General features: G+C 47.0%; 1 protein-coding gene across 1 annotated transcript in view; it reads right to left on the bottom strand.

Moving 5' to 3' along the window:
• Positions 1–24117, bottom strand: part of col24a1 (collagen type XXIV alpha 1) — a 317299-nt gene that overhangs the window by 172155 nt on the left and 121027 nt on the right. The window contains exons 10-12 of the mRNA XM_080195089.1: positions 23351–23395; positions 16922–16975; positions 14939–14983 (exon numbers count right to left, since the gene is read on the bottom strand). Coding sequence (XP_080051215.1) covers positions 14939–14983; positions 16922–16975; positions 23351–23395 — 144 coding nt within the window. The remainder of the gene's footprint in view (positions 1–14938; positions 14984–16921; positions 16976–23350; positions 23396–24117) is intronic.

Raw genomic sequence — 24117 nt, 5'->3', positions numbered from 1 at the left:
TCGCTACACCCTCGCTATGACGGTAACACTACATTCTGCACCCTCTCCTTTCCTTCTCTATGAATGGTATGCTTTGTTTATATAGCCCATAAGAAACAATACTTTTTGTTGTACACTCATACATGTGACAATAATAAATCAAATCAAATTAATGTATTTCTTAAAGGAACAGTATCGGCACGTTTTAAGTTTCATTTGCGATTTGTTTTAGCTTAGGGCACTACCCCTTTAAGGGGCTGACCCTTTTAATTTGTTCCTCAGCTTGGCAAATTCATTAGTTGATTTCAGAGGAGCTGGGACTGTGTGGTGAGAGTGGAAGAGGAAGCTGAATGAGGTGAGTGAGCAACTTACAATCTCCACCACAGCATCCCGGACCAGGACTTCCCATTGCCCCCATGGCGTGTCTCTGGCAGTGGAGAAGGGGGCTCGCCATTGGCTGCCAGCAGAATTTTCCAGTCCCACCGAAGCCTGTGATGTTTTGCACGGCTTACTGAACATGCTACCAGGGAAGGCCAGGAAATCCCACCCTCCCAGAGTCTCAGCACCTTCTTCACATTGGGTTTGGGAGTTCTTCTGTCAACAGGGATGTTGCAGGAGCTGTGTCAAAGATTCACAGAATGAAAAGGTGAAAACATTGGGAAAGACTCATCAGCCTGGGAATCCGTTCTGTGGAAAAGATGAGATTGAGGCAGGACCTGTTTGAGATTTATAAAACTATAAAACAGCATCAGCAACAGAGGGGATATTTCCAAATCTTACACAGGCCATCACTGGCCGTCATTAGAGAAAGGTTTGTCGAGAATTCAACAGACACTTCATTACACAGAGTGGGGGGAACGTGGGACTCGCTCCCACAGGGAGTGGGGAGAATGTGGGACTCGCTCCCACAGGGAGTGGGGAGAATGTGGGACTCGCTCCCACAGGGAGTGGGGAGAATGCGGGACTCGCTCCTACAGGGAGTGGGGAGAATGTGGGACTCGCTCCCACGGGGAGTGGGGAGAATGTGGGACTCGCTGCCAGATTGAGGTGAATAGTATCAATATATTTAATGAGAAGCTGGATAAGCATCTGAGGGAGAGAGGAATAGATAATATTGAAAGGGTTATTTGAAGGTGGCTAGCAGCAGGATTCTGCAGTGCTGAAATCCAGCACGAAGCTCCTGTTCAAATGTGTGTTCCTGTGATTTCAGTTCTCTGTAATTCATTGTAAAATCAGTGACATTACTCACTTATGGAAAGCTTCCAGAGAGGGTACACTGTTAAAGAGATGGTGGAGTGAAGTCTACAGTAAGATTTAAAACAATATCAGTCACAGTCCATACTGCATGGTAAACAGAAATATCTAACCATCCCTCCATACTCTGACAGTGCGGCACTCCCTCAGCACTGACCCTCTGACAGTGCGGCACTCCCTCAGTACTGACCCTCTGACAGTGCGGCACTCCCTCAGCACTGACCCTCTGACAGTGCGGCACTCCCTCAGTACTGACCCTCTGACAGTGCGGCACTCCCTCAGCACTGACCCTCTGACAGTGCGGCACTCCCTCAGTACTGACCCTCCGACAGTGCGGCACTCCCTCAGCACCGACCCCCTGACAGTGCGGTGCTCCCTCAGCACCGACCCCCTGACAGTGCGGCACTCCCTCAGTACTGACCCTCTGACAGTGCGGCACTCCCTCAGTACTGACCCTCTGACAGTGCGGCACTCCCTCAGCACTGACCCTCTGACAGTGCGGCACTCCCTCAGCACTGACCCTCTGACAGTGCGGCACTCCCTCAGCACTGACCCTCTGACAGTGCGGCACTCCCTCAGCACTGACCCCCTGACAGTGCGGCACTCCCTCAGTACTGACCCTCTGCCAGTGCAGCTTCATGTATTGTGGGTGTCAGCCTCGATTTTATTATCATGTCTCTTGAGTGGGACTTGATTCCAGAGGCTTCTGCCTCTGAGGTGAATTTGCTCCAACTGAGTTACAGTCTCCATAAAAGAATCACAGAATGCTTACAACATAGGAGGAGACCATTCGGCCCATTTAGTCAGCGCTGCCTCTCCCAAGAAGCAATTTGTCTTTTCCTCAGAACCATGTACACGCTTCAAATATTAATCCAATTCCTTCTTAACAGTCTCAGTTGAATCTGCGTCCAGTGCACTCTCTGGCAGCACATCGCAGATTCGAACCTTTCGCTGTGTGAGAAAGATTCTCTTCTGGTCTCCATTGCTTCCTTTGCCAATGACCTGAATCTGTGCCCCAAATCCTTGATGTGGAGATGCCGGCGTTGGACTGGGGTAAACACAGTAAGAAGCCTCACATCACCAGGTTAAAGTCCAACAGGTTTATTTGGTAGTAAGAGTTTTTATAAATATATAAAAAGGAAGAGGCTGGCTAGGGTGAACGTTGGTCCCTTAGACGATGTGAAGGGGGACTTATTGGTAGGGGATGGGGAAATGGCTGAGGTCTTGAATAACTTTTTTGTTTCGGTCTTCACGGAGGAGGACGTGAATAATTTGCCGGGTGTTAGAGATGGAAAGGTGGTAGGACTGGAGGGTCTTAATGACATTACTGTTACTAGAGAGGCGGTGCTCGACAGACTGGAGGGGCTGATTGTGGACAAGTCCCCAGGACCGGATGGAATGCATCCGAGGGTTCTGAAAGAAATGGCGGAGGTGATAGTGGATGCCTTGGTGGTTATTTTCCAGACGTCGCTGGATTCCGGGGAAGTGCCGGAAGATTGGAAAACGGCTAATGTTATGCCGTTGTTTAAGAAGGGTGCCAGGCAAAAGGCAGGGAATTATAGGCCGGTTAGTTTAACGTCTGTTGTAGGTAAAATGTTAGAATCTGTCATCAAGAAGGAAATAGCGAGGCATCTTGAGGGGAATTGCTTGCTAGAGCAGACGCAGCACGGTTTCATTAAAGGGAAGTCGTGTCTGACAAATTTACTGGAGTTCTATGAGGATGTGTCTAGGGCGGTGGATAGAGGAGAGCCGGTGGATGTGGTCTTTCTGGATTTTCAGAAGGCGTTTGACAAGGTACCTCACAAGAGGTTATTGCAGAAGGTCAGGGGACATGGAGTTGGGGGTAGGGTGTTAGCGTGGATAGAGGATTGGTTGTCAAATAGGAGGCAGAGAGTGGGGGTCAATGGGTGCTATTCGGATTGGCGGATGGTGACTAGTGGAGTGCCCCAGGGGTCGGTGCTGGGGCCTCAGCTATTTACCATTTATATAGATGATCTGGAGGAGGGAACCGAGTGTAGGGTGTCGAAATTTGCTGATGACACCAAGATTGGTGGAACGGCAAATTGTGCGGAGGGTGTGGAGAGTCTACAGAAGGATCTAGATAGGCTGGGCAAATGGGCCAGGAACTGGCAAATGGAATTTAATGTTGGCAAGTGCGAGGTGGTCCACTCTGGTAGGAATAATGGTAGGAAGGATTATTACTTAGGTGGCGAAAAACTGCAGCAGGCGACGGTGCAGAGGGACCTCGGGGTCCTTGTGCATGAGTCGCAAAAACCCAGCTTGCAGGTGCAGCAGGTGGTCAGGAAGGCGAATGGGATGCTGGCCTTCATAGCGAGGGGGATTGAATATAAAAGTAGGGAGGTCTTGCTGCGACTGTATAGGGCATTGGTGAGGCCGCAGCTGGAGTACTGTGTGCAGTTTTGGTCGCCGTACTTACACAAGGATATTTTGGCCTTAGAGGGAGTGCAGAGGAGGTTTACTAGGCTGATGCCAGAGTTGAGGGGGTTGAGCTATGAGGAGAGGCTGAATAAACTAGGCTTGTACTCGTTAGAGTTTAGAAGAATGAGGGGAGATCTCATTGAGACGTATAAGATGATGAATGGGATGGATAGGATAGAGGTGGAGAGACTCTTCCCGCTCAGAAAGGATAGTAGGACTAGGGGGCACAGCCTCAAGATAAAGGGGGGGGCGGTTTAGAACGGAGTTGAGGAGGAACTTCTTCACTCAAAGGGTGGTGAATCTCTGGAATTCTCTGCCCGTTGAAGTGGTGGAGGCTGCCTCGCTAAATATTTTTAAGACGCGGGTTGATGGGTTTTTGATAAGCGAGGGGATTAAGGGTTATGGGGAGAGGGCGGGAATGTGGAACTGAGACACGACAGATCAGCCACGATCTTATTGAATGGCGGGGCAGGCTCAAAGGGCTAGATGGCCTACTCCTGCTCCTATTTCTTACGTTCTTATTATGTTCTTAAACGCCACTAGCTTTCAGAACACTGTTCTTTCGTCAGGTGAGTGGGGAGCTCTGATCACAAACAGAGCATATAACGGCACACACAGTTTACAGAATACTGATTAGAATGAGAGTCTTTCCAGCTAATCAGCTAATCAAGTCTTAAAGGTGCAGACAATGTGAGTGGAGATGGTATTAAGCATAGGTTGAACAGATGTGTATTGTCTCCAGACAGTACAGTAAGTGAGATCTTACAAACCCAGGCAAGTCACGGGGGTTACAGATAGTGCGACATGAACCCAAGATCCCTGTTGAGACCGTCCTCATGTGTGTGGAACTTGGCTATCAGTCTCTGCTCAGCGACTCTGCGCTGTCGTGTGTCATGAAGGCCGCCTTGGAGAATGCTTACCCGAAGGTCAGAGGCTGAATGCCCGTGACCACTGAAGTGTTCGCCAACAGGAAGGGAACAGTCTTGCCTGGTGACTGTTGAGCGATGTTCATTCATCCGTTGTTGTAGCGTCTGCATGGTCTCCCCAATGTACCATGCTTCGGGACATCCTTTCCTGCAGCGTATCAGGTAGACAACGTTGGCCGAGTTGCAAGAGTATGTACTGTGTACCTGGTAGATGGTATTCTCACGTGAGGTGATGGCATCCGTGTCGATGATCCAGCATGTCTTGCAGATGTTGCTGTGGCAGGGTTGTGTGGTGTCGTGATCACTGTTCTCCTGAAGGCTGGGTAGTTTGTTGTGGACAGTGGTCTGTTTGAGGTTGTGCGGTTGTTTGAAGGAAGAAGTGGGGGTGTGGGGAAGGCCTTGGCGAGATGTTCGTCTTCATCAATCACATGTTGAAGACTCCGGAGAAGTACTGGATGATGAAGGGTACTCTGTCCACTGTGTCCCATGTTTGTCTTCTGAGGAGGTTGGTGTGGTTTTTTGCTATGGCGTGTTGGAACTGTCGATCGATGAGTCGAGCGCCATATCCTGTTCTTATAGAACATATAGAACACTACAGCACAAACAGGCCCTTCGGCCCACGAGTTGCGCCGATCACATCAACACCTATCTATAACCCCCAATCCCATAAAACCCCATATACTCATACAGAAGTCTTTTAAAAGACCCCAGCGAGTTCGCCTCCACCACCACTGACGGCAGCCGATTCCATTCACTCACCACCCTCTGAGTGAAAAACTTACCCCTAACATCACTTCTGTACTTTCCTCCCCGCACCTTAAACCTGTGTCCTCTCGTAGCGACCATTTCAACCCGGGGAAATAGCCTCTGAGAATCCACCCTATCTATTCCTCTCAACATTTTATAAACCTCTATCAGGTCGCCTCTCAACCTACGTCTCTCCAGGGAAAAGAGACCCAGTTCCCTCAACCTAACTTCATAAGGCATGCCTCCCAGTCCAGGCAACATCCTTGTAAATCTCCTCTGTACCCTTTCAATAGCTTCTACGTCTTTCCTATAGTGAGGCGACCAGAACTGCGCACAGTACTCCAAATGAGGCCTGACGAGGGTCTTATAAAGTTGCAGCATTACCTCCCGACTTCTAAACTCAATCCCTCGATTAATGAAGGCCAGTACACCATACGCCTTCTTGACCACCTCCTCCACCTGCGAGGCCGATTTAAGAGTCCTGTGGACCCGGACATCTTTCAGCGTCTGGAGGTGTCTGTTGCGATCCTCCTCATCTGAGCAGATTCTGTGTATACGGAGGGCTTGTCCGTAGGGGATGGCTTCTTTAACATGTTTAGGGTGGAAACTGGAGAAGTGGAGCATTGTGAGATTGTCTGTGGGCTTGCGGTACAGTGAGGTGCTGAGGTGACCGTCCTTAATGGAGATGCGTGTGTCCAAGAATGCAGCCGAATCTGGAAAATAGTCCATGGTGATTCTGATGGTGGGGTGGAACTTGTTGATGTCAGCATATAGTTGTTTCAGTGACTGTTCACCATGAGGCCAAAGGAAGAAAATGTCATCACTGTACGTAGTGTATAGCATCGATTGAAGGTCCTGTGTGGTGAAGAAGTCTTGTTTGAGCCTGTGCATGAAGATGTTGGCATATTGAGGTGCAAATCCTTGTCAGGCCTTCTGTCATTGGGATTAATCTCCACTCCCGCCATCCACATTCTCCAGATCCTTCCTGATTCCCAAAATACTGACGGTGGCACAGTGGTTAGCACTGCTGCCTCACAGCGCCAGGGACCCGGGTTCAATTCCAGCCTTGGGTCACTGTCTGTGTGGCGTCTGCATGTTCTCCCCATGTCGGTGTGAGTTTCCTCTGGGTGCTCTGGTTTCCTCCCACTGTCCAAAGATGCACGGTTAGGTAGATTGGCCGTGCTAAATTGTTCCTAGTTTTGGGGGATTAGCAGAATAAATATATGGGGATCGGGGCTGGGTGGGATTGCGGTCGGTGCAGACTCGATGGGCCAAATGGCCTCCTTCTGCACTGTAGGGATTTTATATTTTGTCAAACAAACATTAAGATACACACTATACCGATATAAACTAAAGCACCTCTTCTCGGTGTTAATTATTCAATCTTCACAGTGTAATGGTGACGTTGAGTGATTCCCTTTCTGATTTTTGTTTGTTTTAGAATGATTGAATCTGAAAAAGAGGTTTCTGGCGCCTCCTGGTGGCTCATCAGTAACTGAACAGCAGAGTAACTCCAACACATCGCTCCCTCATTCAGAGCCAGACTTCACTCAGGAGCAGTTGGGCAGACTGAAGAAAAATATGTTCACCTTTTTTCTTCTTTTGTGAATTTGACCTTTATCAAACCGTGTGTCAGCAATGCTGGGGGAACGCAAATATTTCTCATCTCAGGTCCAATTTCACACTCCCCCATACAACTGCTTATGTGTCAAAATACAAACTTGCATTTATATAGCAACTTTTGTGACTATAAGTCCCCCCAAAAAACTTTTGAACCAACAACTTTAATCACTCCTCCGTTAAGTTCCATGCCTTAAGTTCTCGAATTCCCTCTTTAAATCTCTCTGTCTCTACTCCCCTAAGGTGGTACCTCTGTGACACCTGTCCTAATGTCTCCATAGTTGGTTTGGTGTCAAGCTGTGTTTGATAACACTCTTGTGAAGCACTTTGGGATCTTTGAGTTTTTTTTCATTCATTAGCTGGGCCAACATTTATTGCCCATCCCAAATTGCCCCTTGAACTGAGTGCTTTGCTCTGCCATCCCTGAGAACTGTGGCTCTGGAGTCACATGTAGGCCAGACCGGGTAAGGGTGGCAGATTTCCTTCCTAAAAGTCTGGATTCGGTGAATTTTACAACAACCTACAATGGTTTCACGGTCAACAGTAGATTCTTCATTTCAGATTTTTATTGAATTTGAATTTCACCGTCTACCGTGCTGGGATTTGAACCCGGGTCCCCAGAGCAATGGCTGACTAATCCAGTGACAATACCACTACACCATCACCTTCACTTTCACTCATAATGTAGGAAGTGCAGCAGTTAATTTGGACACAGAAACCTCCCACAATGTCAGAATCTCCAGATAGAAGTTTTGGAGCCTGTAAATTCCCATTCTGGACTTCCCCCACCATCGGGAACATTCTTTCTGAATCTACCCTGTCCAACCCTGTTAGAATTTTATTAGTTTTGCTGAGATGAGTGGCAAGGTGGCATAGTGGTCAGCACTGCTGCCTCACAACTTCAGGGACCCAGGTTCAATTCCAGGCTTAGGTCACTGTCTATGTGGAACAAAGAACAAAGAACAACCCAGCACGGGAAACAGGCCCTTCGGCCCAACGAGCCCGTGCCGCCGCATCTGCAGGGAGTCTGCACATTCTCCCCGTGTCTGCGTGGGTTTCCTCTGGTTGTTCTAGTTTCTCCTACAGTCCAAAGATGTGCAGGTTAGGTTAATTGGTCATAGTAAATTGCCCCTCCGTGTCTCGGGAAGTGTAGGTTAGAGGGATTAGCGGGGTAAGTGTTTGGGGTTGTGGGGATAGGCCCGGGATGGGATTATTGTCGGTGCAGACTCGATGGGCCAAATGGCCTCCTTCTGCAGGGTACGATTTCTATGATCCTCTCTCACTCTTTGAAGTTCCAATAAATATAATCTGTACTGACTCAGTCTCTCCTCATATGACAGACCTGCCATCCCAGGAATCAGCCTGGTAAACCTTCACTGTGGTCCCTCTATAGCAAGGACAACCTTCTCAGGAAACTGCTCACAATACTCTGGTTGTGCTCTAACCAGAGGCAGTGTGACATGCTGCTTTTCGTATTCATTGCACCTATTTACAAAGTCAAGCATCCCATATACCTCAGTAACGATCTTATCAACCTGGCCAGTCACTCTGAGAGACTCGGGGCAATGCTGTCCAGTCTGCCTGCTCTTACTCCACCTTTAGAACAGTGTCACTGAGACAATGCCATCGCTGCCATCACTTCACACTCAGCTACTCGTCGATCTGCCACTTTACCAGCCCACATCCTCCTGAAGCCCAGCCCCATTTCCAGGTGTTGTATCATCCACAAACTTTGAAATCGTCTCCCGGATCCAGGTTATTTAAAAGTAAAGGTTTTATGAGTGACCCCCCCAGGGGACCTGCACACTTCTCTCCAGCCAGGGAAACATCTGTCCAGCAGAACTCTCTGCCGCCTGCCCCTGAATCTATTACACGTACACTGATTATTATCCCTTTCATCATAAAGTGTTGACAGAGTCAATATTTACAGAGAAAATGAAAGCAAATCTCGTACTGCGGTGGACAGATCAGAAACCAGAGGAAAGACTGGAAGTAATCGGAAAAAGAACCAGAGGGGGAGATGAGGGGAATTTATTTGACACAGTGAGTTGTTGTGATCTGGAATGCACTGCCTGAAAGGAAGCAGATTCAATAATAACTTTCAAAAGATAGATATCTGAATGGGTTAAACATTCAGGGTGATCAGGTGGTCTGAGCATTATTGGATGGTTCTTTTCAGGAACTAGTAGAGGCACAATGGACTGAATGGCCTCCTTGACAGATTCACTGATTCCAGACCAGCTGGGCACTCTGTGGGGCATTTCTCCCTCTGAGTCAGAGGTGTTGCGGGTTTAAGACCGAGAGGCAGAAGCGTAAGACCAACAGTAACGCTTTTTCGCCACGCTGAGGGAGTGCTGCACTGTCAGAGGTGCCGTCTTACAAACACAGCATCAAACCGCGGACACGCCTGTCCTCTCTGGTGAATACAAAGGTCCCTGGGGACTATTTCAAAGAGTGTTTATCCCTTTACCAACGTTGTTGGCTCATCACCACGCTGGTGTTTGTGGGATCTTGCTGTGTAAAAAAAAAACGACCGCTGTGTCTGGCCACACAGCGACTGCGCTTCAGACACCGCCTCGCTGGCTGTGAAACACTTTGGGTATTCTGAGGTGGTAAAATCATGCTTTAAAACTGTGAAACTTTAATAGAGTTTCAGTCTATTCGGTCGATATGAAAGCTTTCCAAAGCAAAAAAGGGATTTCAAAATATATTGAGGCTCCGGCACTCTGGTGCGTGTTTTCACTGGAGTTAAAGGCAGATTGCTGATTGAGGATGAAGCACTGTAATTATTTCATGCTTTGCCCTCTCAGTATGAAGTACATCAGAGCATTTGTAACAGCAATTCCGAGACACACAGTGACAGCCGTGAAGCTTTGGCAGTTACACTTCCTGAGGGATGTACAGTTGTCCCAAATCTGGGTGTCTCAGGAAGGTTTGTGTGAGGGGTTGGGCTACATTCACAATCTTTTGTACTTCCCTGCGGTCTTGGGCAGAGCAGGCGCCCATACCAAGCTGTGACACAACCAGAAAGAATGCTTTCTATGGTGCATCCGGAGAGACATGCCAAGTTTCCTCAGTCTTTTGAGAAAGTGGAAGCATTGTTCCCTGGATGGAAGGGGTTTTCCTGTGATGAGTAGGCTGGGTTTATCTGGAGTTGAGAAGACTGAGAGATGATCTCACTGAAACATACCGAATTTTGAAGAGTCTGATAGGGTGGACACTGGGAAATTAGTTGGGATTTCCCAGTTCAACAGGCATTGGCACAGGAGGGACGGGAGAATTTGAGGAGAATCCAAAGGTTCATTGAGTGAGGCGAGAATTTCTGGTCCCATGGTGGAATTCCCATCCATCGTTTCCATTGGTCGGGAAGACAGGATAAGGTGGGGATCGATCACTTAACAACTGACATGGGGAGAGATTTCACCACTCAAAGTGGATCACTGGAATTCTCGAGCCCAGAAGATTGGGGTTGCTTCATCGCTTAATACAATTAAGACAGATCTTTGGACTCACAAGGGATCTGGGGAGTGGGTGAGTTGATACCCAATTTCAGCCGTAATCTTACGGAATGGTGGAACAGGCTCAATGGACTGAATGGCCTGCTCCTGCTTCTAGTTCTGATGTTTTGAATTCACGTCCCTCAGGTTCTGGAGAGGAACTTGTATCCGGAGGCAGAAACATTACCCGCTGCCCCACAAGAACCACCACCCAATTCTATTGAGCTGACCAGAAATATATACGTCGATTTGCATTTAGATAGCACCATTAAGGCAGTGAAATGTCCCAGACGGTTATTGGTTAGCTCAGTTAGCTGGTGTGGTGCAGAATGAGGACAACAGGTTCAATCCCTGTACTGGGTCTGCTAGTTCATTGCCTCCTCACTGTGCCTGATGTGGAGTTACTGCCCCTCAAGTTATCTAACCACTCAACCCTGTCTAATGGAGAGAGGCTCATGGTCCATCTTGGACTGGGACTGATTACCATTTCAATATAAAAAAGGTAAAGTCCCATTGTCCCAGATGACTATGATCTGGGACAACCTTATCAACCTGAAAGTTGGCACCCAGGTTGATAAGGTTGTTAAGAAGGCGTACGGTGTGTTAGCTTTTATTGGTAGAGGGATTGAATTTTGGATCCGTGAGATCATGTTGCAACTGTACAAAACTCTGGTGTGGCCGCACTTGGAGTATTGTGTACAGTTCTGGTCGCCGCATTATAAGAAAGATGTGGAGGCATTGGAAAGGGTGCAGAGGAGGTTTACCAGGATGTTGCCTGGTATGGTGGGAAGGTCTTATGAGGAAAGGCTGAGGGACTTGAGGTTGTTTTTGTTAGAAAGAAGAAGGTTAAGAGGTGACCTAATTGAGGCATACAGGATGATCAGAGGGTTAGATAGGGTGGACAGTGAAAGCCTTTTACCTCGGATGGTGATGGCTAACTCGAGGGGACATAGCTTTAAATTAAGGGGTGGTAATTATAGGACGGATGTCAGAGGTAGGTTCTTTACTCAGAGGGTAGTAAGGTCGTGGAATGCCCTGCCTGCAGCAGTTGTGGACTCGCCAACTTTAAGGGCGTTCAAATGGTCAGTGGATGGGCATATGGATAACATTGGAATAGTTTAGTTTAGAGGGTCATTAGATTGGTTCCACTGGTCGGCGCAACATCGAGGGCCAAAGGGCCTGTACTGCGCTGTAATGTTCTATGTTCTGTATGCTTCCCTTTGAGGGGGAGAGCAGGCTGCTGGTGATTTAATTGGAGGGTCACCACACCTCAGGCGAGGGGTAAGGTTGAGAAGGCAGGAATTGAACCCATGCTGTTGGCATCGCTCTGCATCACACCCCAGCCGTCCAGTCAATGGAACTGCAGGAGACCCTGAATCTCCTCATCGCTGTTACTCCGTTGTTACTGAGTGGCATTATTCCCCAGCAGAGGGAGTTGCACAGAGTTTCAGGTTATATCATACAGACAGATGGATACAGGCCACTCAGCCCATCTGCTCCATGCTGGTGTTTCTGCCCCACACGAAAATTCTCCCACCTTAATCTCATCTTACCCTATCACTATCTCCTTCTATTCCTTTCTCCTTTGTGAGTTTATCCAGCTTTCCCCCTTAAATGTATCGATACTATTCACCTCCCTATGGGTGTGAATTCCACATTCTCTGGGTGGTGGGGAGCTGTGTTCTTGAGGCGCTGCAGTTCATGGCTTAGGGAATCACAAAACTCCCAATCTTTGACCTGCTCTGGCAGCCACGGTGTTTATATGGCTAACCCAGTTCAGTTTCCCATCAATGGTAACTCCCAAGATGTTAACAGTGGGAGAATTCAACACTGGTAATACCATTGAACGTCAAGGAATGATGGTTAGATTCTCTCCTGATGGAGATGGTCATTGCCTGGCACTTGTGTGGCGCTTGTCAGCCCAAGCCTGGATATTGCCCTGGTCTTGCTGCATTTGGATATGAACTGTTTCAGTATCTGAGGAGTGGCGAATGGTGTGGAACATTGTGCAATCATTAATGAACATCCCTCTCCTGATGGAGGGAAGGTCATTGATGAAGCAGCTGAAGATGGTTGGACCTCGGACACTGAGGGACTCCTGCAGAGATGTCCTTGAGCTGAGATGATTGACCTCCAACCACCACAACCATCTACCTTTGTGCCAGGCATGACTTGGAGATTTTCACAGTAACTTCATTGCGGTGTTAATGTAATTAATAAATAAACTTAACTAATCACATGCTGCCACAGGCAAAAGGGAATGTCACTGGAACTACCTGCCTGAAATCTACTGTACATTAAAACCTTCTTCCGTCTTACAAAGATCTTCCTGGAAAATACCAACTTGACAACTCATGACCAGACAGATACTTAGGAACCTGTAGAATTATAGACTGTTGCTGCAGACACGATAGTTAAGAAAGCCCAACAACACCTGTACTTTCTCAGAAGACTAAGGAAATTTGGCATGTCAGCTACAACTCTTACAAACTTTTACAGATGCACCACAGAAAGCATTCTTTCTGGTTGTCTCACAGTTTGGTATGGGCTCCTGCCAAACCCAAGACCTCAAAAAACTACAAAGGGTCATGAACGAAGCCCAGTCCATCACACAAACCAGCCTCCCATTCATTGACTGTCTACACTTCCCGCTGTCTCGGTAAAGCAGCCAGCATCATTAAGGACCCCACACACCCCGGACATTCTCTCTTAAGAACATAAGAACATAAGAAATAGGAGCAGGAGTCGGCCATCTAGCCCTTCGAGCCTGCCCCACGATTCAATAAGATCATGGCTGATCTGAAGTGGATCAGTTCCACTTTCCCGCTTTCTCCCCATAACCCTTAATTCCCTTGTCTGTCAAAAACCTATCTACCCATGACTTTAATATATTTAGCGAGGCAGCCTCCACCACTTCAACGGGCAGAGAATTCCAGAGATTCACCACCCTTTGAGTGAAGAAGTTGCTCCTCAACTCCGTTCTAAACTGCCCCCCCCCCTTATCTTGAGGCTGTGCCCTCTAGTCCTGCTGTCCTTACTCTTCCACCTTCTTCCATCGGGAAAAAGATACAAAAGTCTGAGGTCACATTCCTTGCATCAAGTTGACCTTTCTCTACACCCTAGCTATGACTGTAACACTGTAGTCTGCACCCTCTCGTTTCCTTCTCTATGAACGGTATGCTTTGGCCGTACAGCATGCAGGAAACACTTAATCTCTCCCCCTTTAAATAGTAACCAATTCTCTTTTGAAAATGATAGAATATGCTCCCACCATGCTTTCAGACAGTACATTCCACATCCTGATAGTTTGCTGTTCTTAAAAAAATCCTGCCTGTTTCCCTTGAGCTGAATCTAAGCCTGGGTCCTCTGTCCTGTCAGCAGCTCCTGCCAGCTGAGATAATTTCTCCTCCTTTAGTCAATCAAAATTCCCTCACAGAATTGAATAATTCATCAAATCTTCCCTTGAACCCATTCCAATCTAAGGAGAACAATCCCAGTTTCTCTGTGTCATAGAGTCATCGAGGTTTCCAGCATGGAAACAGGCCCTTCGGCCCAACTTGTCCATGCCACCCTTTGTTTTAAACCCTGAAGCTAGTCCGAATTTAGCCCATATCCTCTATACCCGTCTTACTCATGTAACTGTCAGAAAACTTTTTAAAAGACAAATTTGTACCTGCCTCTACTACTACCTCTAGCAGCTTGTTCCAGACACTCACCACTCTCTGTGTGAAAAAATTACCCCTCTGCATCCTTTTGTCTCTCTCCCCTCTCACCTTAAACCTCTGCCCTCTAGTTTTAGACTCCCCGCCCTTTGGGAAAAGATATTGACTATCCAGCTGATCTGTGCCCCTCATTATTTTATAGACCTCTATTAGATCAACTCTCAGCCTTCTACATCCCCCATCCCATACAAGTTATGACTCCGAGATTCAAATAATTATATTAATAATAATCTAAACTAAAATATACAGAAACATTGAAGGTAAGAATGAGGTCCTTTATCCTGTCCTTTATTTTTTGAATGGGTTCTTTTTAATTTTGAATGATACTTCAGGACAGATGTGTGTGTAGACACAAAGACGAACAAACTCGAGAGCATAAATCAACTCTACAGATCTCATCTTCGATACATACTCAATAAAGGCAATCATTTAAGAAAATATACGTCATATGGTGAACATCCAGTATTCAATATCAGCTCTGTCAATCCAGCTGGAGAACTTTACTACAATTTCACAGAAAGACTACTGTTTGAGGTTGTGGCATAAATACTCTGCATGTTTTTACCAGCTTCCTCTGTCCATTGTAACAGAGTTAATCACTTACTCCAAGGAAGGAATGTCACAGCAATCTAGGGAACATTTACGCAACATCAACTCACTGTAGGCTTTGAAGTTGGGAAACTGCCTCTTTACGCATTATCGAGCAATAACGAGGTGCCATTACTGGTATCGTTCGCTAAGGAAAAGAACTCACCACTCTTCCTTTGGGGCCCTTTTTACCACGGGGTCCAACGATGCCCTGAAGAGGAAATCAACCTCGTTACACAAGACATATCCCCAAAAATTTACAAATTCAATAGCTGTTTCTAATAGTGTATGTTGAAGTTGTGCTGGACATCGGTAAGCACTTGGAATACTGTGTACAGTTCTGGTCACCCTATTATAGAAAGGATATTATTAAACGAGAAAGAGTGCAGAAAGGATTTACTAGGATGCTGCTGGGACTTGATGGATTGAGTTATAAGGAGAGGCTGGATAGACTGGGACATTTTTCCTCTGGAGTGTAGGAGACTTAGGGAGTGATCTTGTAGAGGTCTATAAAATAATGAGGGGCATAGATCAACTAGACAGTCAATACCTTGTCCCAAAGGTAGGGGAGTCTAAAACTAGAGGGCATAGGTTTAAGGTGAGAGGGGAGAGATACAAAAGGATCCAGAGGGGTAATTTTTTCCACACAGAGGGTGGTGAGTGTCTGGAACAAGCTGCCAGAGGTAGTAGTAGAGATGGGTCCAATTTTGTCTTTTAAAAAGCATTCAGTGAGTGACATGAGTAAGGTGGGTACAGAAGGATATGGGCCAAACGCAGGCAATTGGGCCTAGCCTAGTGGTTAAAAAAAGGGGGCAGCATGGACAAGTTGGGCCAAAGGGCCTGTTTTCATGCCTCTGTGAAACTATGGACAATGTAGGTTGAACAATTTTAAGTCTAAAATAAGTAAAAACTTTGATACAGCAAACGTGGAAAGGAAAACTTTGGAAAAAGCAGAATGTTGATTTGTTTTTTTGGGATTCTATAGGAATACAGCAACATGGCAGCTATGTCACTGTACAAGAGATCTGGATCAATGATCCAGGGATGTGAGTTTGAATTCCATTAAAGCAGGGAATTTAAATTCATTCAGCAAATAAATCTGGAATGAAAATGTTAATGGTCTTGGAAGTAACTGATGTTTGATTATTAATGTCCTTTAAGGAAGGAAATCTGTCGTCCATCTGTCTAGTCTGGAAATTTGTCTAGTCTGGCTTACATATGACTCCAGATCCACAGCAATGTGGTTTGATTCTTAAATGCCCCTCTGAAATGGCCCAGCAAGCTACTCAGGAAGGCAGCTCACCACCACCTTCCCAAGGGCAATTAGGGATGGACAGTGAATAAATACTGTCCTAGCCAGTGATGTTCACATCCTGGGAATGAAAGGAAATTACAATGGGCTCGGACACCTTTTCAAACGCTTGTTGCACTTTGCCAGTCAATGAGACATTTTCAAATCCATTTCCGAGATGTGGGCTGGGCCAGCATTTATTGCCCGTCCCCAACTGCCCTCCTTTTTACAGGGCATTTGACAGTCAGCCTCATTGATGTGGTTCTGGAATCACACGTAGGCCAGACCAGGTGAGGGCAGCAGATTTCCTTCCTGTACGTGGTGTCACAGTGGTTAGCATTGCTCCCTCACAGCGTCAGGGACCCCTCTTCAATTCTGGCCCTGACTGACTGTGTGGAATTGGCACATTCTCCACGTGTCTGCATGGGTTTCCTCCGGGTGCTCCAGTTCCCTCCTCAGATCCAAAGGGGTGTAGGCTGGGTGAATTAGTGGGATTGATATGTGGGGTTACAGGGATAGGACCTGGATGAGATGATCTGTCAGAAAGGCAATGCAGATTAGATGGGCCAAACGATCTCCTTCTGCACTGTAGAGAGCCTGGGCCCTGTTCCCCACCCTATCTCCGTTGCCCTGTGCATTTACTATGGCCAATCCACCTAACCTACACATCTTGGGAATGTGGGGGGAAACCGGAGCACCCGGAGGAAACTCATGCAGACATGGGGAGAATGTGCAAACCCTGCGCAGTGACCCGAGGCTGGAATTGAACCCGGGTCCCCAGGCGCTGTGAAGCAGCAGCGCTAACCACACTGTGCCACCCAGGTGATCACGGCGCATACATTCCAGGAACACACTTACCTTTTTACCTTGTGGCCCTGGTGGTCCGATCAACCCAGGAGGTCCTATAAACCCCTGAAAAGCAAGAATAGGTGACGATTAAATGAAAAGTAACTGGATGTGGAATTCTTACTGGTCTGGTGCTATTGGTGGCACCGACACGCCTTCCAGTCACAAATATGTACGGAGCCGAGAGAGTAAACAAAAGTTGTTTCATCCGGGAGAATGTGAGGAAAGGATAAAGCCAGTCTGTAGCATAACAGCACTTCATTCACAGCTTGGTGCACTGTTACAGACAGTGAATGTGCTCATCCAAACCCTCCAGCTTTCTAAATTCATTAACATGTTTATTGCTGAAAAGAGAGACATGCTGCTGAAGTTTTTCACCTTGCACTCATCAGGTACACCCACTGTGTTGTTAGGGAGGGGGATGATGGGATTAAGGAAGTCTCTGGCTAACAGAAACGTTTCAACTCAAATCTTCCACGTTAACATCCAGCCACCTTTCGCGTTACGTTGTCTGACGGCTTTGATTGCGTAATAAGAAAAATCGTTCCCCCTTTCAAATGTGTAAGAGGTGGAAGCGACACGGGAAGAGTCAGTTCAGGTTCTGTGATTCTGATATCGATCAACAGGAAGAGAAATATTGAAGAACAAAGAAAATTCCAGCACAGGAACAGGCCCTTCGGCCCTCCAAGCCTGCACCGACCATGCTGCCCGATTGAACTAAAACCCCCTACCCTTCCGGGGACCATATCCCTCTATTCCCATCCTATTCATGTACTTGCCCAGATGCTCTTTTTTAACACATCATTGAGGCAGGTTGGAGACGTGGGGGGGGGCACCTTTCCTGGGCCGCTGCACTGCTCCAATAGCACAGCGGCCCAGGGGATACCGGCGGGGGCGGGGGTGGGGAGTGGGGAGTGGGGGGCTGGGGGGTCACTGCTCCAATAGCACAGCGGCCCAGGGGATACCGGCGGGGGTGGGGAGGGTCCTGTAGGGGGATTTGCAACTGGCGTCCAACCAATTGTGACTCTCCCAGGCCACTTGTGTAACGTGATCGGCCTCACGCAGGAAATCAGCACGATCGCAAAACGCAAATCTGAATTTCCAAATCACTAGCGAAGGCGGGACTCTATTCTCCGGGCTGGCAACTGTCTCCCACTCCGCCGGGGAGACCTTCCCACCAGCGGGGATGAAACCCGGTCCCCACCAAAGTGGACCATGGCATGGCCAATCCGCTGGTGGGAATAGAGGCCACTGAGGTTTCACCCCGGCAGAGCTGGGGAAAGCGGGGGTGGGGAGCCTTGGGCAGTGCCTGCCTGCGGGTCCAGGGAAGCAATCGGAAGGCCAGCGATGGGGGCGCGATGCTGATCTCCCTACTGACAGATCAGCGCATGCGTAGTGGCCCATTCAGTTGGTGCCAGCTTCTCCAGCAGGTTCGGGCTACATCCTCTCCCAGTACCCGTGTGAATCATGTCAGGGACTCTGTGATGCACGGAGCCCCCCCTCCCCCCCACCCCCCGACTGTTTCAAGACAATCGTGAAACAGGTTGTTTCCATTTGAGGAAGGGAGTTTGGTTAAGATTCTGAATGGCCAGTTGGTATCAGTGGTAACGGATAACGTGGCAATGAAGAGACCGGAGTTTGATTTCAGCATTCCAAGATGTATAACTCAAAAAGATCTGTGCTCTGAAAGAGGTGTCAGTCTGACTAAACTGACTCTGTTTATGTAAGATGGAAGGCTTTAGCAAGCTCGTCACGAAAGGCCTAGAACTTTGCTGAAAATACACCTGTTTTCCAATCAGTCAGCAAGTTGGGTGAGGGAGAGACACTCCAAGAACTACAATTCACCAACAGTTACTGGGTGATTTTCATGATCCACTGGTCACAGTGAAAACTGCATCACCTTACCAGGATTTCTATGAAATTGCTACATTTAAATCACCCATTGAACTAGTAATATAAAATCTAGTAATTAATAGTGTAATAATTGCTAATCAGTAATAATAATAACTGCCAATCAATCCTTTTTACCCAGAAAGTGAGGAATTATAAATGTGGATCCTCACCCCCTCAGGTTGTGAGATGTTGTTGGAGATGATAAAAGTCCAAAATTGGGACTTCTTTTATCTGGGGCAGCACAGCAGTGAGCACAGTGGTGAGCACAGTGGTGAACACAGTGGTGAGTGCAGCAGTGAGCACAGTGGTTAGCGCTGCTGCTTCACAGCACCAGGGACCTGGGTTCATTTCCCAGTTTAAGAACATAAGAAATAGGAGCAGGAGTAGGCCATCTAGCCCCTCGAGCCTGCCCCGCCATTCAATAAGATCATGGCTCATCTGTCGTGGCTCAGTTCCACATTCCCGCCCTCTCCCCATAACCCTTAATCCCCTCTCTTATCAAAAACCCATCAACCCGCGTCTTAAAAATATTTAGTGAGGCAGCCTCCACCACTTCAACGGGCAGAGAATTCCAGAGATTCACCACCCTTTGAGTGAAGAAGTTCCTCCTCAACTCCGTTCTAAACCGCCCCCCCCTTTATCTTGAGGCTGTGCCCCCTAGTCCTACTGTCCTTTCTGAGCGGGAAGAGTCTCTCCACCTCTATCCTATCCATCCCATTCATCATCTTATACGTCTCAATGAGATCTCCCCTCATTCTTCTAATTCTTGGGTCGCTGTCTGTGTGGAGTTTGCATGTCTTCCCCATGTCTGCGTGGGTTTTCTCTGGGTGCTTGGTTTCCTCTCACAGTCCAAAGATATGTGGGTTAGGTGGATTGGCCAGGGTAAATTGCTCCTTAGTCTACGTGAACAGGTGCGTGAGCGTGGCGACTAGGGGATTTTCACAGTAACTTCATTGCAGTGTGAATGTCAGCCTATTTGTGACTAATTAAAAAACTTAAATTTTGTCTGTGTCTTTCTTTGTTTCTTTTATTCCTTTTTTTAAAATCCAGTCTTTCTTTCCCTTTCGTTATTTCCCTTGCTGCACCTGATTTGACTCTGAAAAAAACCTCTTCCATTTCAGCCTTTCCTTATTCTTTATTCTCCTGAGTTAAGGAAATAACTTTAAGAATCCCGTCATTCCCTCTGTTGCTCTGGCTCCGAGCATCAGCTTGAACTTCCAGCAACTTTTTTTCTGGGACAATCTCTACCGGGAGATTGGCCAGCACTGGCTGAGCAATCCTGAGTGTGATAATAGTGACACTAACAACCAATGTAAGGTACACACTCAAGCTCGTAACGTGGTTCATTTACGTTCATTAGAGGCAACATTAATTCATGCCCGTGGACATGTTCGCTCCAAATAAAAGGAATATGTTGAAGTCTTTGCCCCTTTTTTCCCCCGTTGTATAGAAAATTTAGAGAAACAGAGAAAAGAGGAAGAGGCCATTCGGCCCCTCAAGCCTACTCCGCCATTCATTCCGATCATCCAACTCAATAGCCTGATCCCGCCTTCCCCCCCCACATTCTTTGATCCCCTTCATTCCAAGCCAATTTGCCAACTAATAGCACACTTTTCTCTGTGGTATGAATTGTTGTGATTGTTTGAAATTTGACATTCTTGTGTTGGTCCTGAAGAGTGAAAGATGGAAAACTTTGGTAGGATGTCTCTTTTATTGGTGCTATTTCTTCAGTGTGCGTGTGGGCCTCACTAGCACAGGGAGTGACTGGGGTGAACACACTTACAGGGAAGCTGGAGGAATAGAAGGTTATGATAATAGGATGAGATGGAGAGGGGTGGGAGGTAACTTGTGTGGAGCAGAAATACCGGCATGAATCATCTGAGCTGAGTGGCCTGTCACTGTGCTGTGAGCTTGATGTAACGATGAATGCAGATTGTTACAGATACACCCTGTGATTAGGAATGGAAAAACGGCAAAGAATAATAAGAACTGTTTCCATTTATACATTAAAACATCCAAGGTTGAGTATAAAAGCTCTATTCTTTAATAATCCCCTGAGCACAAGATTTCTATCTCTTCCAAACTGGGATTCCAAGATATTGCAGATTGAAGCACAGTTATTACAGATGTCAGGGTAACTCAGCAACTCGCAAAAAGAGATCTGTCGCTTCGCCGTGCACGGGTCAGTGAGTTCAAATCCCACTGGAGATTTCACTCACTTTGACAACGATAATTGCGAGCAGAGGAAGGGTCAGAACGTCCAGCTGGACAAATGCTCTTTTAGGTCTTGCTCGAGGATCTAAGCCTTCTGAATAATTTACATCTAAACCAATCAAACCAGGACTGATAGAGCGAGCGCTTTCACATTCTGAAAGGGAGTGTGAGAGCAGACACACCCGGGGCATGCTTTGTGCATAGAAGGGGATAGGACAGTGCCACAAAGCAGTTCATTAAGCGAACAGGATCCTGGGCTTTGTACAAAAGTCAGGTGCTTCCGTTAGATCTTTACAACAAACTAGTTCAGCCCCAGCTGGAGCATTGTGCTCAGTTCTGGGCACACACATATAAGAGAGGAAATGGCCTAGTGGTATTATCGCTTCCCTGTTAATCCAGAAACTCACCTAATGTTCCGGGGACTCGGGTTCGAATCCCGCCACGGCAGATGGTGGAATTTAAATTCAATAAAAAAATCTGGAATTAAGGATCTACTGATGACCGTGAAGCAATTGACAATTCTTGGAAAAACCCATCTGGCCCTTTAGTGAAGGAAATCTGATGTCCTTACCCGCTCTGGCCCACTTATAGCTACAGCAAGATGGTTGACTCTCAACTGCCCTCCAAGGGCAATTAGGGATGAGCAATAAATGCTGACCCAGCCAGCTACGCCCATGTCCCACAAATGAATAAATAAGTTAGGAAGAATGTGAAGGTTTTGGAGGTGGAGGAGAGGAGTTTTTACTGGAATGGTTCCAAGGATTGGAGAGACTGGAGAATCTGGGCTTGTTCCTCTCGGAAGAGAAGGGAGATTGGTAGAGATGTTCAAAATCAGGAATAGTTTCAAGAGAGTAAATAAAGACAAACCATTTCCAATAACTAACAGGTCAGTAAGTAAGAGACGGTGACTGATAAATTAATCAGGGTGATGTGAGGTTTGGGATGGACTCTTTGACAGGGCGATGGTTCCAGATCCTGGCTTTCACTAGAGAATTGGATAAATGCTGAATGAGAACAGAATTACAGAGGGAGGTGGGTAATGGGTCTAACTGGATTGCTATTCGTAAAAGACCCAGACTCAATGGACTGAATGGCCTCCTCCTGGTCTGTAAGATGCTATGATTTTAGCCAAAGCAATAATAATACTGGAGTGTTCTTCATATTTATTTAGTTCTTCATGGGATGTGGCACAGTGGCAGAGTGGTTAGCACTGCTGCCTCACAGTGCCCAGGCACCCAGGTTCGATTCCCAGCTCAGGTCACTGTCTATGTGGAGTTTGCACATTCTCCCCGTGTCTGCGTGGGTTTCCTCCCACAGTCCAAAGATGTGCGGGTTAAGTGGATTGGCCAGGCTAAATTGATCCTAATGTCAGGGGATTAGCAGGGTAAATATGTGGGATTATGGGGATAGGGTGGGATTGTGGTAGGTGCAGGCTTGATGGGCCGAATGGCCTCCTTCTGCACTGCAAGGATTCTATGTGCATACGTTTATTGCCCATCCCTCAGTGCCCCCACAAAGGTAGTTGTGAGTTGGTTTCTTGAGTTGTTGCAGTCCCTATTGTGTAGGTACACCCACAGTGCTGTTAGGGAAGGAGTTTTGTGATTTTGACCCAATGACAGTGAAGGAACAGCGAGATGTTCGGCAGCGCAACACTCACTCAGCGCTGCCCCCTCTGGTAACCCAGTGCAAGTATTCCATCATACTCCTAACTTGTGTCTTGTAGATGATGGGGGGGCTTTGGGGAGTCAGGAGGAGAGTTACTCACGATAGGATTTGTCCAGCTCTGATGGCCACAGTATTCATGCGGCTGATCCAGTTCAGTTTCTGGTCAATAGTAACCCCCAGGATGTTGATGGTGGGGGATTCAGTGATGGCATTGCCATTGAATGTCAAGGGGTGATAGTTAGATTTTCTCTTGTTGGTGTTTAAATTGAAAGGTGATCTTATTGAAATATACAAAATTCTAACGGGCCTTGAGAGGGAGAACATGTCCTCCTTGGGCTGGAGAATCTAGAACGTGAGGTCACTGTTCCAGAATAGAGGTTTGGCCATTTTGGACTGAGATGAGGTGAATTTTTTTTATTCAGAGGGTTGTAAGTTTTTGGAACTCTCTACCAGAGTGGGTGCCCAGTCAAGTCACTGAGTATGTTCAAGACTTGAGTCACTAGATCGTTGGGTACAAAGTGAAGGTGGAGTTGGGGTAGGTTAGCCGTAATCTTGCTGAATTGTGATAAAGGTTTAAGGGGCCAGGTGACCCGTTCCAGTTCCTATTCCTTATGTCCATTCTTTTAACATTCTGCATTGTCACATAAATATCTAGAAAGCCTTACTCACCCGTCCACCTTTTGGACCAGGATTTCCCTTTGGCCCAACTAAACCCTGTAATAAAGAGAGGAATGCACATATTAGTAGTTAAGATTATAGGCCCCTCCTCACAAAGGCTAATGAAAACCATTCTAGAACATAAATGACGTTGCCCTTAAAGGATAGCAACATGACATCGCATCAAGTCTCAGTTTCACTTTGGCCTGTGAACAGAACACAGTGCACACAGCTCTGCTGTTTTCACACTATCCAGCTATATCTGTTCCCATGTGTCTAGTCTAAATAAATGTGTTTACCCAATCCCTTATCAATGGATCATAAAATCCCTATAGTGCAGAAGGAAGCCATTTGGCCAATTGAGTCTGCACTGACTCTTGAACAGAGCATCTCATAGAGTCTTAGAGGTTTACAGCATGGAAACAGGCCCTTTGGCCCAATTTGTCCATGCCACCCCTTTTTTTTAAAACCCCTAAGCTAATCCCAGTCACCCGCATTTGGCCCACATCCCTCTATACCCATCGTAACCATGTAACTCTCTAAATGCTTTTTAAAAGATAAAATTGTACCTGCCTCTACTACTAACCCTGACAGCTCGTTCCAGACACTCACCACCCTCTGTGTGAAAAAATTGCCCCTCTGGACACTTTTGTATCTCTCCCCTCTTGCCTGAAACCTATGCCCTCTAGTTTTAGACTCCCCAACTTTGGGAAAAGATATTGACTATCTACCTTGTCTATGCCCCTCATTATTTTATAGACCTCTATAAGGTCGCCCCT

The sequence above is a fragment of the Carcharhinus amblyrhynchos genome, chromosome 9, assembly GCF_965287045.1.
Source record: "Carcharhinus amblyrhynchos chromosome 9, sCarAmb.v2.hapA, whole genome shotgun sequence".
Classification (NCBI taxonomy): domain Eukaryota; kingdom Metazoa; phylum Chordata; class Chondrichthyes; order Carcharhiniformes; family Carcharhinidae; genus Carcharhinus; species Carcharhinus amblyrhynchos.
Note: the sequence above shows the minus strand (reverse complement) of the source record. Positions and strands in the feature narration are given on the sequence as shown.